We start from the raw sequence: 18,878 nt of genomic DNA on the forward strand, positions 1-18,878 counted from the left end.
CACACACACACACACACACACACATTGAAAGTGTCTGGGTCTGCTTCCGTGTGCTGTTTGGTGTGAGGGTAAATAGAGCTAAGAAAACATGCAGAGCTTCTGTTAATTCTATACTGTACCTCTCTCCCTTTCTCTCAACTAACTGCCAGTGTCTCTCCTTCCATTTCCCTGTTACTGATATGTCTCAGTCCAGGGTGTTTTTACAACAGTGCACACAGCAAACACTTGCATACACGCTAATGACACACTGGCCGATTTCCAGTCTAGACTGGTCTGGTCGGGAAGTACCAGGGAAAAAACAGCCAGAAAAGACAACATGAATAAGACGAGGAATAATAAACCCTCAATTCAGTCTTTTTAATATGAAGGCTTTTTCCCCCCTACCCAAAACAACAACCTACTTCTTCCTACATGTCCTGGCTCAAGAATGAGGCAAAGCAATGCACGCAAAGAAAGAGTAACTGTTAAGTATTGTTTTTAGAATAGAAAAGAGCCTAAACCGGTATAGGGTCACAAGGCTTAGGGGAGCAAAATTAGGTTTAGGAACTATATTGTTTAAGTGATGGCCCATGCAGGCTAGGCAGACATGATGGGTAATTTGACCAATATGTCTTTGCTTCTTGTCCAAAGATAATTGAGTTAAATGTCTGTGTCTCTCTCTTGCTATATTCACACTCTCTCTCTGTACCTCTTTAAACAATCAAATTAGGCTCAGCCCACTGGAAAATCAACTTAAAAAGCCTGTGGAGGAATAAAGAAACTTGTAACTAAATCTAAGCTTGGTGTTAAACTATGAACACAAGCAGACTGCAACCATGGCCATAATGAAAAGCAGAAAGCCCATTTTGCTTTTAAAAAAGAGCTGGTTCACCAATATGCCAAATGTGTGTTCACACATGCAACACATAAACACATGTAAACATGCAGCCACACAAGTATACTGGATGCTGGTAGAGAGATGCAGTCCATGCACAAAACACTCATATTTCACATGCAGCCAGCTCTGCAGTGTTAAACGATGTCCATATTCAGGTGGAGCAGTTAACTGGTCTCTAGGTTACAGAGTCATGCCGCTTGTTTCTAGGTACATGCTAATGTCAGCCGTCTCTAAAAGGCTCCGGTTACAATGAGGGTAACCTGGGTGAATTATACATAAGCTAATGCTCATCTACATGTAACTCCATTGAGACTCTCAGGACTGCCACATCTGCTCTCCCATGCCAATTAGTCATAGGAGAGTAAGTGCTAACCAGACAGAGTGAGCTTCAAAGGCCCCGCACTCTGAGACTAATCATTATTGCTCTGAGCTGCCGCCATTGGTTTTTGTTGTAATTCGCGGTCACTTTTAGTGGCATTTTTATTTATCTGTAATGTAGTGAAAAGTTTTTTTTACTTTGTGGCAAACTTGTAACAAAGGTTTAACCGAATGAGTTTGTTTGGCTTGTAATGCAGGAAAGGCGTCTGCACATGTACGTTGTATACTGTCAGAACAAGCCCAAGTCAGAACACATCGTCTCAGAGTATATTGAGACTTACTTCGAGGTGAGTACCTCTTTTTTACATCTTTGATTAATCAATCAATATTTAGTTCTTTTTTTGTCTACCCACTCAAAATAGTCAAAATGCACATCATATGTTCCTAGAATGAAAGGGGACATCTTTAAATTGCCTGTTTTCCAAAACACAAAAGTGCTACATTTTCAAAGAGGAAAACCAGCAAATTCTCACATATCCTCATATGCGAGAATCTGTAGCCAACACATGTTTGGGATTTCCCCCAACAGACTAGAATAGATAATTAGTTCAGGACTCACACTTGTATACTAATGATACACTGGTCACCTCCACCTTTAGGCCTGTAGTTAATAGGCCCTTTTAAATGCATGGAGGTCCAATTGTTCCTATACTTTATATTACACATGGCCATGTGGGTGTCTTTTTAGCTTTTTAGTCTTTTTTTATTTATTATTCAGATTGTAATCGGTTCCTTTTCATTGACAGTAAACACAAGACTTATAGGCAAACACTACAATCCCTGTGATAAACTGTCTTAGAGGGATTCAATTGGCCATTAGATGCTATGTTTTGTGCTGTGGCTGTCGTGTTAACTGGTGTTGTGTTGTTGTGTCCAACTCCACCCTCAGGAGTTGCGACAGCAGCTGGGCCACAGGCTGCAGCTAAACGACCTGCTCATCAAACCTGTCCAGAGGATCATGAAGTACCAGCTTCTGCTCAAGGTGAAAAGCATCACATTGCTTTGCTGTTGATCACACACACACACACACACACACATACTGGTGTTCACTGTGCAGCTGTCTGAGACACAGCAGGGTCAGTCACAGGGTTGTTAACATATAAGCATGCACACAAACTCACACATACACCCCTCTGTGCAGAAACAAATGACGACACACTGGGTGCATTGTCTATTTAGGCTAATTTCCATTCAGAAAGGAAAAAGCAAATTACATAATGAGATTCTTACCATAGGTTTTAACAATCATACGTAACAATTCTTTGAAGATGATCATAAAATAGCGTCCCTGGTACAAAACTTTACCTAAATTTAAAACCTTGAACTCTGGCATTTAAATGAAAGGTGGGTTCTACACCCATAAATAATCCTCCAGATGTCCTCACCTGACTCTGAGCAGTAAACCTGGAATGCTCTGGTGACCATGCTGTGTTTATTTGAACAGGACTTCCTAAAGTATTACACCAAAGCTGGGATGGACACAGAGGACTTGGAGGTGGGTGTACTGATTCATACATATAAGGTTTAAAGTGATTTTTGTGTGTGCAAAAACATGCTTTTTATTACTGTTCTTGATAACAAACTCACTTTGTTCTTTTAAACAGAAAGCAGTAGAAGTGATGTGCTTTGTGCCAAAACGTTGCAATGACATGATGAATGTGGGCAGACTACAAGGCTTCGAGGTACGTCTCAGGAATTTAGACCATCCTTCAAAGTTTTTAATACTTTTCTCATGCCAACTATTCAGCCAAAGAAAATAAAACTGTAACCACTTCCTTGGTTTGTTGTGTTTATCTTCGCTGCGGTACCAGGGGAAGATCACAGCTCAGGGCAAACTGCTCCAGCAAGATACCTTTACAGTCATAGAGCAGGACAGTGGCTTCCTGTCCCGGGCCAAGGAAAGACGCATCTTCCTGTTTGAGCAGCTGGCCATTTTCAGTGAGCCAATCGACAGGAAGAAAGGTTTCTCACTCCCTGGATACATCTTTAAGAGTAGCATCAAGGTGGGCGCCTGCTGAGATCAGCAACACATGATGTTTTTGCAAAATAAAATACCCAAAAATGAGAAAGTACATTTTACTCCAAGATTATGAGTCACACAACAGATTCACACCACACGATTAAATCAGCACACGTTACATAATCTCTGAGCAGGGACTTTTTATAGGCTTGCACGTGTTAGTGAGGTATTTAACAAGCAACTCGGCACGATGGACTCCTCACAGATGCTAATCAGATGTGATATGTTGCAGGTGAGCTGCCTGGGGGTGGAGCCCAGCGTGGACGGTGAAGACTCCCGCTTTGTGCTGACATCACGCAACCCTGACGGGAGTGTGGTGCGCTTCCAGTTGCAGGCCTCCTCCCCTGAGATCTGCAGGGCCTGGGTCAATGATGTGGTTCAGATCTTGGAAAGCCAGCGCAACTTCCTCAATGGTAAGTCCCAGCTGAACTCTGAAGACCAAGCCAACACCCCCTAACCCATAAATCATATTTCATTTTCCACATATTGACTTTGTTGTCAGCTCACAGTTGAATCTTTTGGTTGGTCAATTTTTTAAATCATGGAGTCTTGGTCTACAGAAGCCTATTCCTGGCAAAAATAAATAAAATAAAAGGAATAAAACATTTTACATGATTCATGGTAAGTCAACATTATGAGATACTTTTAAAATCAAAAAGAAAGTAAGGGAAATACAATTGCACATTATTTATTTTGGATCTCATAATCTGAAAACATCTACGTTTTGACAAGGTATATACAAATGTTACTTGAATGACACTGCATCAGTAGTTTTTAGCTTTACTAATTCATCACCTTTTCTTCCTTGGTGGAAATGAGCTGACACATTTTTTTCTATTACTTTTACTTCTGAACTCCTTGTGCAAAACAGACAAAACTGTAACACTTTACTTTAACCCCCAAATAGAATTAATAAGCAGTTTACAAACATTTAGTAAAATATTTAAAACACATTATAATGTAGTTTTATAAAGTAGTTATAATGATGAATGAATATAATGAATGGCAAAATAGTATAACACACATAATAATAATAAAAAACATTTATTTTTTGGAGAGTTATAATTGTTGACAAATACTGTACATTAATAAACCTAAATGTCCTTATCTGTTTGTAGCTACACTATATAAATCTTCATATAGTGCTTATGAAGTGAATGTACTTACTGTAGTATTACTGACAAATGCTGAATTCACTTCATACAATGGTTTGTAAAAATACTCAATGTACATTCATATTTATATTCTCTGTGTCTTTCAGCCTTACAGTCGCCTATTGAGTACCAGCGACGAGAGAGCAAGTCTAATAGCCTGGGCCGTTGCATGAGGCCCCCTCTGTCTGCTGCCAGCGCCCTGCGGCCCCACTCCTCCGCCTCTATTGACCGTCATAAGCTGCCCTCCCTTCACTCTCACAACACCTCCCTGCCCACGCTCTACCTGCCCAGCCAAGGCCAAGGACCCAGCGAGACATACTCACTGCAGGACGTAGGTTTCTTTAGCTGTCTATTTCTCTGCCCTACACTGTGACACTGTTCTGCAGTAACTGCCCACTCAAACACAGCACTGCCAGGCCTGCTTATCTCTTAAGCTTTTCTGGCTGCGGAACTGGTCCATTGCACAAATTGGATAATACAAAAAAACAGTAGTATTGTAGGCATGCACCACAGTGTTGGTGAGTGACCTGTCTGTTGTTTGCATCTGCAGCCCACTGTGGTCCAGCCGTGCCCTGCTGACTCCCACACTGTTTCTCCATCACAAGTCCAACTGGGCTTCACTGATCAGCCAAGCTGTCAAGCTGTTTCAAATGGGCTGTACACACCCACCACACAAAGTGCACAGGTAGTGTATATGCATGCATTTATGGACTTTCTATTTAGGGGCCTTGATGTTAAATTAAAAATTGTTTTGCATGTAGCTGAACACAGTGCTCCTGGGTTGTATAGCAGTCATTATTAACATCAACATTGGGAAAATGAATGAAAAAAACAGCCACCGGAAGCTAACCACCAGGGGAAAGATGGGCCATTGTAAAACATCTAAAAATAATTCCAATGTGCTCATTAAGGGTACATAAAAGATGGAAGACTTTAGTAAATGGTAACCATTTATTTAGACACACATACAGTTAAGGGATTTGTTGAGTCACAAGAAGAGTTATTTCTCCCCCTATTGGATAAAAAAGGAATCAATAAAAAACTGGAAATTTTGGAAGGAAATGGATTACAATGTTAGCTGGTTACAACTAAGACATTCCCACATCTTGGTGTTTTACACAAAATATAACATTTCAGGCCTGTCTGCCCTTACTTTGAAGTTTTACCCATCTGGCCAATAATGGTTAGCATGCTGTTGTTGGGCTTGACGTTATAATTAGCAATGTCGCCCTCTGTCATCACTGGGCTGTTGAAGCAGTGTTGACAGACCAGCAGTTGTTGTTCTCTCTCTCTCTCTCTCTATCTCTCTCTCTCTCTCTCTCTCTCTCTCTCTCTCTCTCTGTTGACTCAGGCTGAATAGGCTTGGTACTTACTAAACAGGAAGCAGGCTGAGCCAGACAAGGAAGTCAGAGAGAGATGTCTATAAAGTCAGCTAATTGTTTCCCATACTTGTCCTGGTATGAACAGATGGAACCTGGGCCAAAGGATGTTTTTAGACTGTAAATGAAAAATGTCTGATGTACTAGACTTTATTGATACTGTTCTTGGTTGGTATCAAAGTAAAAAATAAAGAGTCATTAGTGAGTGCAGTACATGGAAGTATTTCATATCTGTGTAATGAATTTTCCCTCTATCCCCAGCAGAGAGCAGGAGAGGGCTGCAGGAGGGGTCAGGCTGCTGATGCTGAGAGCCAGGCTCCACTGTCAGGCCCCTTAGCTGGACGACGCCCCAGCAATCTGGCTCAGCTAGCCGAGGATGACCTATGAACCCTGATGCAATCTGTCTCCTGGGTCAGAAGGACAGCAGCTAACGCCACAACTGTGGAGACAAGAAGATTTGTCTACTGTCAGTTTATGCCAGGCTTGACCCTTAACTGGTTCATTAATGATTTATGGAGGAGAACAAAGGAATCTGAAGGACAATATGAAGGAACTACGGAAATATAAAATGACTTTGCTACTGTTTTTACCATTCAATGGTAGGTGACTAGTCTTGGCTACCTTGAGTGTACGTAAAACAGCACCCAGTGGGATGTTACTGGGCTCAGAGTGAAAATGCTCAATGAACACTTAAGTGGTGTGACAATTTATAAATTGTACCTTTTGAGAGTTTGTACACCATACTCTTCTCTTTTTCAAAGAGCAAGGGGAATTGGTTTGTTGTAGAAATATCCATTCCTAATTGGGGCGGTCACTGGAGTTATTCGTGTGCCTAATTGTATGTTTATGCAACGATGTGTGGATGTGTTTAAGTGTATAAGAGTGTGCAAGGAGTGGAAGTTGCAACTCTTGTACCCTTTGGTAAATTTCTTTGATAAGATTTCTGATGCCCCATTGTAAAAACAAGTACAGCTACATTTATATATCTGTCATTCCCCTGCTGACAACTGAGTTTGCTGTTGTGTTGACAAGAATGGGAAAGGCAGAACACTTGATGTGAACACGCTACCAGGAATTTACTCACTCAGATTTCAACTTAAAGCAAAGAACTTTCTTTCTTGCCACAGTGTTGAGAGTCCTTCTGTGCTCTCTTATTCTGTTTGAGCAGCCCTCGTTTGATCTGGACAAAAAAGGCACGAGGGGTCCCCCTGGAGGTTCTCTGTGGGTATGACGTCACTTTGGAATACATTTTGCTCTTTGGGCAACTCCAGAGGAGTTTGTGAGGAGCATTCAAAGGGACTGCTGTACTGACCCAAGTGTTGCATGCATCTCCTTGGTGATTGACTGACACAACATTTCCCAGCTCTGTCTGTCCAAGCTGAAGTAGAGTACTTGTGGTTTGGGTGAAAAGTGCATTGGTTTAAACTTGTTTTATTAGTCCACTGTTGTAATGTCAAGGCTGTGCACCATTTCTATAATCTCTGTTAGCTTTTGCCCTCATGGACTAAATACTGTACAGTGCATACCATAAAGTCAATCATCAATTGGTATACCAAGAAATGTTCCAGTTCCGGTTCGTTCAAATGAAGGATAATATATTGCTGGATAAACAGAGTGATGAATCTGCATGCTTCCTCTTCCTCAGACAACAGTGCCAAAAAAGCAGCTCACCACTTAAACGTTTCATGCTCTTAGTTGTAGTTTACACTTAGTAGTTTCATGCTCTTACTTTTAGTTCAGTTTGCCATTACACTACAAAACAATCATATTCTGTGCCACTATCTGGATCGCAATGACCCTGTCAATATCACTTATTCTCTGTGGCCAGTAGAGGTCCCCACAAGGCTTACACTTCCAATTTAGTTAGATAAAACAGCTGCACCAAAGATTATTGGGCCTCATATTTCAGTACTAACACTGAAGCAAAGCTGCTCAACAATCTGTTTGAAACACAGTAATAAATTTCACAAAATAAACTGAAATGGAAGACATTAGGTGAGTAGAACCATCTCACAGAATACCTCTGCAGTTAATGTGAACTGACATGTTTTTATTGGGAAGTACTGATCAGGCAGTTTTTCTTTTAATACGAAGTAATACAACTACAGGGAACCAAAGGAAAGGACATAAAACCAAGAGAAAGTAATGCTATTCTTAAATAAGTAGTACTGTTATATTATATCAAATAAAAAGTGTTTTTTAAAACTGAGGGCAGCATTTGAGTTTCTCCGCAAAATATTGATTAAAATAATGATACTGTATGTATACTTTTAATGTCTACAGATACTTATCTCTGCTGTACTGTAGATTTCTTCAGTGCTTTCTAACCCCTCATGATGGTTAATACTGTCATTCTTATGCATTCTCACAGTGTGCTCATTTCCTATCAATGTAACTAATAGTGGCACTAAAGTATTATTTTTGCTCTAGACCACAGAGGTCCTCAGACTCCTTTTGGGAACCTCTGACAAAGACAAAGGCAAAGTATTTTGCTTGCTGCGGCACCCCTCCTTGCAGAAAGTTCAAACAGGATTAAAAACAAAGAGAAGAAACCCCTGGATGAGCAGACATCTGGTTGGCTGGCCTCTGAATAAAGCCCCATTCTAGGCAGTAAAGCAGGGCCGATCGTAACACGACTGTGATATATGGGGGGGGAGGGGGGAGTGGTATTAACTTTCACAAGGGTGCAAAATCAAAGGGAGTTCCTGTCACCACTGAGGGGGGTCTCAGCAACAGGGGTCCCATTCACAGGGAATTCCTCTCCAGTGCCCTCTGTTGCATCTGTTGACTCAATCTTCTCCATTGAGAGAAAGAAAACACTCATTTAAGCCACATGACTGTGAACTTGATTGCAGCAGGCGAGACAAACAGCCCCATCAAAGGATTAAGTATTTACTTTGAGGTGTGAAAATCTTTAAACAGCCCACCATGTTGGGGCTTCTTTAGGAGCTTCTTCCTTCACACCTACAGCGCAACGAGCAGCATTTGTATTCTGAATGCAATCAAATTATCATTTAAATAAAATGTTAAACTTTTAGGACCTCCGGGGCATTGGAAATTCAGACATGAACTGAATAAGCTAAGACATTGGAAACTATTGACTCTCACTGTCAGTCCTAGATATTTACTTCACAATCCGTTGCCAAGATATAAGAAAATAGAAACTGTTTCAGCAAGAACAATGTTTATTCAAATTTACATGCGGCCAAAAACCCCAATAAAATTGTTGATGATATTTATACATAATTTACAAAGAATTTATACATTTAAAATGTTTGCTAATCTGGAGGAATGATTCATATTGCTGCTTAAGAATAGCCGAGATAAATCTGTAGACCAAAGACATACATTAAAAAAAGATCCCTACATTGAAGCTAACAAATGAGGGTCTATTTTTGAATAAATATCTAATTATGAACAGAAACAGAAGCATCTTTCCATTCTAAACCTGTTTTTGAGAGCAGAAATTATATCTTTTTTAACAGCAACCTTCAGCTGTACTAAGGCATACATTTATTCTGAACATGATAATAGGGACAACATATTAAGATAAACCTTGCAGAATTTTGCTCATGTCGGCAACGTCTTTCACAAGATATTTACAAAACGAACATTGAAAAAATTTAGATTTTCACATTAGGCTAAATTTAAACAAATCTGAAATTGTTAAATGCATAAAACTAGTTTTATTTCTCTTTGTTTTGTCTCACAATATCACTGAAAGAGTTTCAAGTTTTCTTTAAAGGTGCCTTGCCTCAAACAGCACACAATTTCTTAAAATTGTCTCTATATATATTTATGTGGTACTACTTGAAGTCAAAAGTAGGGCTTTGACAACAGAAGATGTTCGGGGAGCTTGACGCTCACCCTCTAGTGCAAACCTATGGCGGTAAGTGTAAGTCACACAGTCTGTTCATTGCTGATTATTATTTCTAATTGACAGACCACAGAAATTACTCTCTCTTGATATTAGTGAGCAGAGGGTCCGTGCTCTGTGATGGCTGCCCAGATCGGCTCTTCCTGGTCTGGTGGGTCTTGACATGTTTGGAGAGGTGGTCACTCCTCATGAACCTCTTGCCGCACTGCTGGCATCCAAAGCGCTTCTCTCCGGTGTGTGTGCGGAGGTGCCGCTGTAGCTCGTCTGAACGGGTGAAGCTTTTACCGCAGAAAAGCCAGTTACAGATGAAGGGCCTCTCCCCGGCATGCCAGCGCAGATGTGCCTTGAGGTGAGAGGTCTTCTTGTACACTTTGCCACACTCTGGGATGTGGCAGATGTGCAGTCTCTTCTTTCCAAATTCTAACCCCCCACCATTGGCCTGGCAGTTGGGGCATTTGCAGCGGCGGCAGCGGCGTGTGGAGCTCAGCAGGCCCTTGGAGGTGCCTTGGAGAAGAGCAGCTATCTGAGGCTGGTGGCCCAAAACCAGCTGTCTGCCTAAGGAGAAGGGATGGTTGGCTGGGGTGGCGTTGGTTTGGGGAAGGCTCCACCATTGCTGCCCTTCGTCAACATGACCTCCAGGCAAGTGATGCCTGGCTGAGGAGTTCTGGAGGAAGCTGGGGAAGTTTTGTCCCACACTGTTGTGCTGAGGGTAATAGGGGCCAGTGGCCTGTGGCTGCGAGGACAGCACTTTGACAGGGGAGAGTTCGAAGGAGTAGGAAGAGGGAGGTTCAGCCGGGGGGGTGAGAGGCAACTCATGGTGGTGGTGGTGATGATGGGAGTGATGATGATGGTGACCCAGACCAGGTTGCATGTGTCCGGGGAACTGCACCTTGGGCACTGTGAAGGTCATCTGGTGTGTACTGAGGGCAGTGCTGGGTGCCATGTCGTTGCTCCAGAGCTGAAACATTCCTGAAGTGGAGCTGACGGAGCTTTCATAGGGAAACTGGGAGCCTTCTGAGCCCATAGTGCCACCCACCTGCCAGGCCTGGCTACAGGTGGTGGCCAGGAAGGAGAGGGCACCGGGTGCTCCCTCTGGAGAGGAGCTGGGCGTCCGGTCCTGTGTGGGGATACACAAACACAAATCATTAGCCACTTTAAAAGAGCCTAACATGTTTACATCTTTATTAATTTGACTAAATATTTTCTTTTAAATGGCACTATTATAAAACATTCAGATATTGGTATTAAATACATTTTACTACTTGTCTGTTTTCCTGTTATCCCGATTTTTTAAAAACAATTTAACTACTGTAATAAGTTTGATTATCTTCACACAGATCAAGCACGTGAAGCATATTTATTTATTACGCACAAGTTGCGGAGTTGTGGCTTTTACCACCACCAAAGCAGGTAGTATCCTAATACAATGGGGCCAAAAAGATGATTACACAACAAACCTGTAAAAAGGTGTGCAAAAAGTTGTCAGTCCTTTGTATCGCCAGCGCAGCCATCTGTCCTCGCGCTCCTTCTTCACGCAACACAAACTGCGCCGAGAGACAACGACGCACAGGCTCAACTACAGCTCGGAGCGCAGAAGAAAAAGATGCTCACATTCGGGTCTCGGATAACTCAGGCACTTTTGCAGAGTAGACCTGGAAATCTCGCGTCATTCAAAGGTCCCTGCGTCCACGAGATAAATAGTTTTAGCTTGCTAGCAGTCCAGGTAAATTGACGTTGAAGCAGCCGAGGATGACCGTCTAAAGTTGGAGACAGAGAGGCACACGGTAAATCCTTACGATCATCTCAAAGGCGCCTGAGCTGCATCTTCTCTTTATAGAGAGAAAAGATCCTCTCAACGGGGTCTCCAGTCTGATGCAGGAGAGCGAGTCAATAGAGAGGAGATGTGAGGCAGGAAGGAGGGGGAATTGTTAGGTGAAGGGGTGGGCTACTCATAATTTCACTCAATTTCAACCAAATGCTGACCCCAAGAGCTGACTCCTCCTCCAATTGTTCTAAAAAAAAAAGAAGGCATGATAAGAGGTTTCCTGTAATAACTACATTTCTATATGAACTTCTTTGGACATGTCATGTCATGTTCTACTTTTTTTTTTTTTTTAATTTTAAATGAGCCCACACAACTGCATTATTTAAAAAAGAAAAAAAAATTCAAAGTGTTGTGTTTCAGCAACTTTCAACCTCTACATTTAGAACCACATTTTGCATAAGAACAAAATGCTTAGTCTGTTAAAAGATCTAAGATTAATATAGCCAGCTTAGTCAAAAATATTTTCACTTTGGGAGTATTTGCATACTGCTTCAATTACTCTGTGGGAATTCAAGTAAAGATAGTAAAAATATGGATTTTATATTTTTAGAAACTATTCGTGATGCAGTTTTGAATGGAAAGGTGGGCAAACTATGATCTCCAGTCAACAAACATTAAGACAGACCACCAATACAATGAACAATTAATTCATACTTACAGGAAAGCCTAACAGTACAAGGCTCCGTGTTACCATCACTTAATGAAAAACAGATTAATGTCGGACCATAACTTTAGTTTTGGTTGATTATTTTTTAATGAAATTCCTAGTAACAATACATGCTCACAAGAACTTTTGATTTAGTTACATTCATAATTTTGCAATGTGAACCCGGAGTAATTGATCATAATTCTGCTTAAGTGATTGAAACTGTGCATTGTGACGATCATAAACCCTTTTTTTGTACAGCGATGAGTAAATACATGGACAATAGTTTAGAGGTAATTTAACTCACTGTTTGATTACTAGTTATCTCCAGATGACACATAACACACTTTTTGTTTTTTAGCGCAGCAGCAGGAAGCCCACCGGCCTGGCAGGCGTGAGGCTCACACACTATGAAGACAGTAACAGTATTTTCCCTCACAAAGCTAATTGATAAAACTCAATCAAAGCCTTGGAGTTCTCACCAGTGGGTGACATGTCAAATAGGCTGCCCTGTGTGACATTCTCACATTTCAGAGTTCAAGTAGAGGCCGCTTCAGATCTGCTCCATTAAATGCAGATTGAGGCTTAATCTCATTCTGTAAATCTGTTCACCATTACAATGTTAAGAGTTTAAATCCAGGCTGGGAACCTGTTTCTCATGTAAATTCCTAGTTCCTCCTTATCCTCTGCTCCCTGTTTCACAGACTGTGATCCTTAAATAAACAGAGCTTAAGGAGGAGCCGGCTAAAATGAGAAATACATTAACTCGAAAATGTAAATTCTTAATTAAATTTTAAAAGAAATGTAAAGGTTTTTGGTTGTAATTGTTGGACTTAAAAAAACAAAAACAAATTAAAAACAATGATAGTCACTAAACTGTACTTTGGGTCAGGCCTTTGTGAAGTTATTGCTGTGAAAGCAAACATGTTATTATGTCCTTGACAGAGAGACACCTCAGCTCAAAACAAAAGAATTCTTCAGACTTACAATAATGTACGGACTTCAGATGCAGTCTGCTAATAAATCATACAGATTGTGCTTATTTTAATGGAGGAAGAACAGAGCAAACATGAAAATATGAGTTGGAATTGAAAACATTATAATGACAATAATATTTATCTATAAAAATATTTAAAGGGTGTTAGCCTAAATGAATGATCAGATTTAGCAAAAGCAAGTTAGGCTAATAAATAAGCATTATTATATACAGTTTATAGATTATAATTCTTCAAATGTTTCCTAATGCCTCTGGCTTGAAATACAAATTACAAAATAATTTCAGAAAAGAATAAAACACATATATGTCCATACTGCATTTAAAAACAAGCAACAAGTTAAAATAAATAAAAATGCATAGATAATTATGATACAATTCCACTATGCAAATATAAATACATGTGATGTAACTCCAACCACATTGAGGAAAATAGTCCATTATTGCAAATTAAAGTGAACATTTAGGATGAAAGCAAACAGTAGTAAAGGATAAGAGCGTTGAGGACATGAAAATAGGAGTGTATCTTGGAGGGTTTATGTCTCTGGTTTATTACGGAGCAGAAGTTGTTAATTACCCTGATTCTTATTTCCTGTCCCCTCTCCCCCACGCCACCCCACCCCCACTGTACTGCCTCCCAGATGAGTGGCTTTGAAGTGCAAAGTACTCTCTCCTCACTTTGAACTGTGAAAACAATGCTCATGTGGTGGTGCTTACCTTCCCCATGTTACCTCATTTAAATAGACCTGGATACGGCTTCCACAGTTTTCAAGGGAAAACTCATTTCCAGAGAAAGAGGTCCCTGTGTTCATTAAACAGCTGGTGAGATTGCTGGTAATCAGGCCCGCGCTGTCATATACATTGCAGGCTGCTCTGACTGGGTGGCTACCAGCAAAATTCAGCTTCCAAACTAACACAGTCTAAACCCCAACAAGGCGATGCAGATGCAGACACTCTTATGCACCTATTTCTACACATAAAACAAATCCAACACACACATTAAACCTCAGCAGGGTTTTTTGTTGATAGTTTAATGTTCTGAAATCTCCCGGTCCTGGGAGAGTTTTTAGCCCTTTTGGCCACTGTTAAAAAACAAATGGTGCTGTTTTTGTTGCAGACATAATCTTACTCTTAAACTCAGAACATAGAATATGCAAGTAGCTACTCAAGCTGTTTTTATCATGCCTGGGGGGCAGTTTAAAAGCCTCAGATCACTAAATTGTCCCAGCTGTCTTGGCCATCTGCACTCGAAAAGGGCAGTCACAGAGGAGAGCAGGCTTTTGTACTGGTGGCCATGTCAAAAAGCCAATTTTACAGCACCGTGCTGACTCAATGGCCCTCATGTGACAAATGTGGTCTAATGGACGAGACAGACAGCATGTAAAAGCCTGCTGCTTACTGTAGTGCTTCACTCTTTAACCATTCAAATCCAAGACAGGACAATATGGGGCGTAATTACCATGACACTCAGTTTGATTGGGATGAGGAGAAACACCAACAGCTGGACTTTACAGTGCAACAATTGGATACCTCATTCAAGAGTCTCTTTCCTGTTTCCTATTAAGTTAGAAATGTGTGTGTGTGTGTGGGCGAGAGAGGGGCAGAGAGATTTAATGAAGAGAGATTGATGTTTAGAATCAGTCATATTGGTAAGGCTTATCTTCTCTTATGTGGACCGTTGGAGAATTTGCAAATCCCATTGATCATGACGTGATGTTGAAACTTTTCATCTCAGTCACAAAATGTTATTTCTTCATTTGTGCCATTTGTCACCTGAGCAGATACAAGTCCTTCTGCATAGGTTGATATTGTGGAGAGGTAAAACTGAAACGCCTACTTTCACCCACCTTGTTTCATGTCCGCCCATTCAGAAGGTTAACCATATTTCATCTAACTTAAAAAATGACCCCTGCTCCTAATATCTTTCTACATATCTTATTATTTGTTTCTAAGAAACCTTATTTGTCTCTAAGAAGGTGATGGAATAGCTTTGTATTGGCTTAAATGAATTTCATTTAAGTTTTTATCACTCACAGATGTTTTTATTTCCTAACACACCTAATCAGAATCTAACAAAAGTTGAAGCACCAATCCCAGAATAGCAATTTTTTGGTATCACTATTCATGTTAACATCATAGCAGGATTCTGTGAGGATTCCCATCCTTGTACTATAGTTCACATTGCGAGGTGTGAGAAGTAGAAAACTACAATAATTCCCTCATCTCTTGTCCATTAGCATGTACGAAAACCCCAAAATCTCCAGTCTTGGGCAGACAGCATGCATCTCCACTTGTCAAAGAAAACTTTTATCAATACCAAGCACACTTGAAGTTTGTTTGCATTTTGTTTTCCAGCACTCTTAACAACTTCAGAAGTCAGATCACAGGAGTATCTGATCAAAGCGCTTCGTGGTTAGTTCTGGAAACACAGGAGTGCTACGCCACGCTTTGATACTTTACATCAATATTTGAATTCAACAATCACTTGACATGCACCCATACTCCCAGAGACGAAAGACGAAAGGGGGGAGAGAGAGAGAGATCCAGGGAAGATGGAGGGGGTTTGGGAAGTACATGTAAAAGAAACGGATTCAAGATATCGCTGCCTTCTTGAAATGTAATAACCACGATGCCCTTTCCACTACTAATCTGGTAATCTAGTAATCTTCTAAAATCTTGAGTATGGCAGCCCAAGTTGAGTCAATAAGTTTTATCATGCAAAAGATTCAAATCAACAAAATGCTGTGTGGCATGGCAACTTAATGTCACAAAAGGAAAACACAATGCCTATATGAACTTTTGCTTAATAGACTCAAGATTTACAATAACCTCACATATACTGTATATCAGTGCTGAAGCTTAAACACTTGTCACGGACTAAAAAATCTGAGCAGAGGATGTGTTTCATGTTGTATCAAAGGGAGGTAGTACAGGAAATCTGCAGTGATGAAGATGAATACAGTCCATCTGCCAAATGTCACATTCATAGTGCTTCAGTCACTAATCATTTCATCATCTCGACAGGATATGACATGCTGTGAAGGGTTTGGCCTATAAAACATGGCGTTTCATCTGAAAAAGAGACTTGTGGCAAAGTTGCATGAAAAGACGTGTTGTCCATAAATAGATAATACATGACACAGCTTCTAGTAAATCGTTGAGTATGATTTACAGCACTCCATTACGGAGAAGTAAACAGAGTCATTTGCAGCAAGTTGAAGAAATAGTTAAACCTTTTGGAAAATACCATTATTCACTTTCTTGCCAAGAGTTAGACAAGGAGATTGACACCACTCTTCTAGTTAACTGGTCAATATGAAGCTGGATTCAGCAGTTGGTTAGCTTAGCTTAGCATGGAAACCAAAGGAAAAAGCTAGCCTTTCTCAAGCTACCCTAACAACCCTAAGTAACCGTAACAACTGAAGTAAATGCAACTGTGTGTGGGTAGTATTTCTTAGCCGGGAGCATTATATTGAACCTCATAGTGATGACCAGACGTCATTAAATCAAACAAACAAGATACATGTTAATTAGTGAGCCATCTTTTGTTACCTCCAGACAAAGCCATGCTAGCTGTTTATTTCCAGTCTTTATGCTAAGCTAACCCGCTGCTGGTTAAAGCTCCACATTGAATGTGTAGACACCAGAGTGGATTTGGTCTTATAAACAAAAAATGTTGATACTATTGCCAAGGGCAGGCCACGCTGGATAGTTTGCAATGGAGATGTAAAAAGAGTGAAGTACAAAGAAGTATGAAGTACGAGTATAAAGTGTGACACTACATTGTGTTAGTAATACCAAGTAATGTTACATTTAGGTCAATATGTATATGTGTTGTTGCTTGATGGACTTCCGTCTCTCATATTATGCTTTCAGCATATTTTTTGAGCAGACAGTACCATGAGGCTGTTCTAGACACTATTTGCCATTGTTTTGGATTGTTGCAATAATAATAATAAACATTTGCATAAAGCAAGCATATTTGTCTGCTCCCATGTTGAAAACTTAAATATCCCTTTTTTTAATATTATCTTTATCATTTTTAGGCCTTAATTGATAGGACAGCTGAAGACATGAACAATTGCATGTTCTTCTGGATAATATCTGTTTGTATAATTGTATGTATATGAATATATGTATTTATTTTACCTAAACATATAGTTATAACTATTTGTCTTCTTATCTTTGTTGTTGTCTTTGTTTAGTTGTAAATCTTTATGTGGATTGGAGTAAAATTCCTTATACGCATTAACGCACTTGGCCGACAATGTTGATTTAGATTGCTGTTTAATAAAAGACACTGACTGTGTGTCTGTCAGTTGTCTGACATCCTCTGTGCATTTCCTTTTGGTGCCTAAAGTATCCACTTTCTGAGCATAATAAGTTTATGTTAATACATATCCCCAACACAACATTTAAAATTAATGATAACTAATTTACCAGGAGAAAATGAATTGTTTATTAATAGGGTTTGCTGCGTAAATTCCATGAAAAAGATAAATTCCCTACAATTGCCTGTCTGTACAAAGCCACATAAAATGAATAATAAAAAGCAAACGGGGAGACAAAAGGAAAAAAAGAAACAATGGGATTATCAATCATGTCTCCAAACACATTAGACAAAGATGCACAGACGTAAATAATTAGCTGTAACACTTGACAATACCGTTTACTGTCATCAATTCAATGTGGGTATTGTAACATGCAGGGACCCCTGCCAATTGATCGTATAGCTTTGTTCAGTGGCTGTGGGAGATGTGAGCACCTGTCACAGTGATACTGCTGTCTGATCTAAACTACTGTACTCATATGGGACTCACTCCAGAAGGAAAGAGGAATACAAAGAATGGATTCTCACTAAAGTTCTGTATCATGATCATGTTTAAACCTATTAAACCTAACATCACAGGGGAAAATTACTGTGTAGAATATGATTGTTGTGTGTGCAGAAGGCCTAAAGTAGCATTAAGCAAAGACAGCAAACCTGAAAAGTCATGGGAGCCATATCATTAATGTTACCAAGAAAGCTCTAACATGCAATCTGGAAGACGGACTCACATCGGTATGGTAGCCAAACAAAGGCTCCTGCTGAATTCAGAAATGCAAAGCAGGAGCAGAGATACAAGGCCTACATGTGCAGAGGAGTGCCGCACAGGCAGAGCAGTAGATTTATTTGTAAATGTACGCCTGTGATGCCACTATGTGTTAAGCCCCTCAGTCAGCTCAGCCCGCGTAATGTGAGGGGAAGTGTCACCCTGTCACCACCATGCCAGGGATCAGCCTGCTGTTTGTGTGCACTGCGAACCAAGCCAAGCTTTGAGGAGGAGGGGAGAAAATGACACAGAGGCTCTTTCATCTAATCCTTGTGGTGTAATTTGCACCTCAGTAAGTTTAATTGATGACTACTGATCAAATGCTTGCCTTTGAAAATAAAATCTTTGGGATTGTTGTTTTCCCCTTCAACCTGCAAAAAGAATTCTTAATGCACCTGATGAGAGGGTTCTAACTGATGGGTCAGTTTTTTGAGAGTTTGAAATTTGGTATACAGTTATTGAGCAACTGCAACTCCTGCCAATAATATTTCTTTTTTATTCAATGCATTAACTTTAGAACTGTACAAACTTCATTAAGCAAACTTGCATCGGGTAGACTTTTCTTTCTCCGACACACAGTAGCAGAATTATGCACCTGGGTTCTGTGTGTATTGCGTCCTCCAGAGATCCAACCT

General features: G+C 40.3%; 2 protein-coding genes across 4 annotated transcripts in view; one reads left to right on the plus strand and one right to left on the minus strand.

The window, feature by feature from the left end:
• Positions 1-7,893, plus strand: part of arhgef25a (Rho guanine nucleotide exchange factor (GEF) 25a) — a 48,419-nt gene extending 40,526 nt beyond the window's left edge. For 2 of the 3 annotated variants that reach the window (XM_032521009.1, XM_032521011.1), the window contains 9 exons: positions 1,453-1,542; positions 2,145-2,237; positions 2,700-2,750; positions 2,860-2,937; positions 3,067-3,258; positions 3,508-3,688; positions 4,537-4,760; positions 4,980-5,114; positions 6,070-7,893. In XM_032521009.1, the coding sequence (XP_032376900.1) occupies positions 1,453-1,542; positions 2,145-2,237; positions 2,700-2,750; positions 2,860-2,937; positions 3,067-3,258; positions 3,508-3,688; positions 4,537-4,760; positions 4,980-5,114; positions 6,070-6,195 (1,170 nt within the window). In that variant the 3' untranslated portion in view covers positions 6,196-7,893. The remainder of the gene's footprint in view (positions 1-1,452; positions 1,543-2,144; positions 2,238-2,699; positions 2,751-2,859; positions 2,938-3,066; positions 3,259-3,507; positions 3,689-4,536; positions 4,761-4,979; positions 5,115-6,069) is intronic. The other variant, XM_032521010.1, reaches the window with a different exon arrangement.
• A 1,049-nt stretch (positions 7,894-8,942) lies between these two features.
• sp5l (Sp5 transcription factor-like) lies at positions 8,943-11,682 on the minus strand (the record flags this gene model as incomplete). The annotated part of the gene is given in 2 exon segments (XM_032521012.1): positions 8,943-10,802; positions 11,143-11,682. Coding segments are annotated over 2 exon segments (1,095 nt in total). The 5' UTR covers positions 11,197-11,682.
• Positions 11,683-18,878: the final 7,196 nt, after the last annotated feature.

The sequence above is a fragment of the Etheostoma spectabile genome, chromosome 7 (assembly GCF_008692095.1).
Source record: "Etheostoma spectabile isolate EspeVRDwgs_2016 chromosome 7, UIUC_Espe_1.0, whole genome shotgun sequence".
NCBI classification, from domain to species: Eukaryota; Metazoa; Chordata; class Actinopteri; order Perciformes; family Percidae; genus Etheostoma; species Etheostoma spectabile.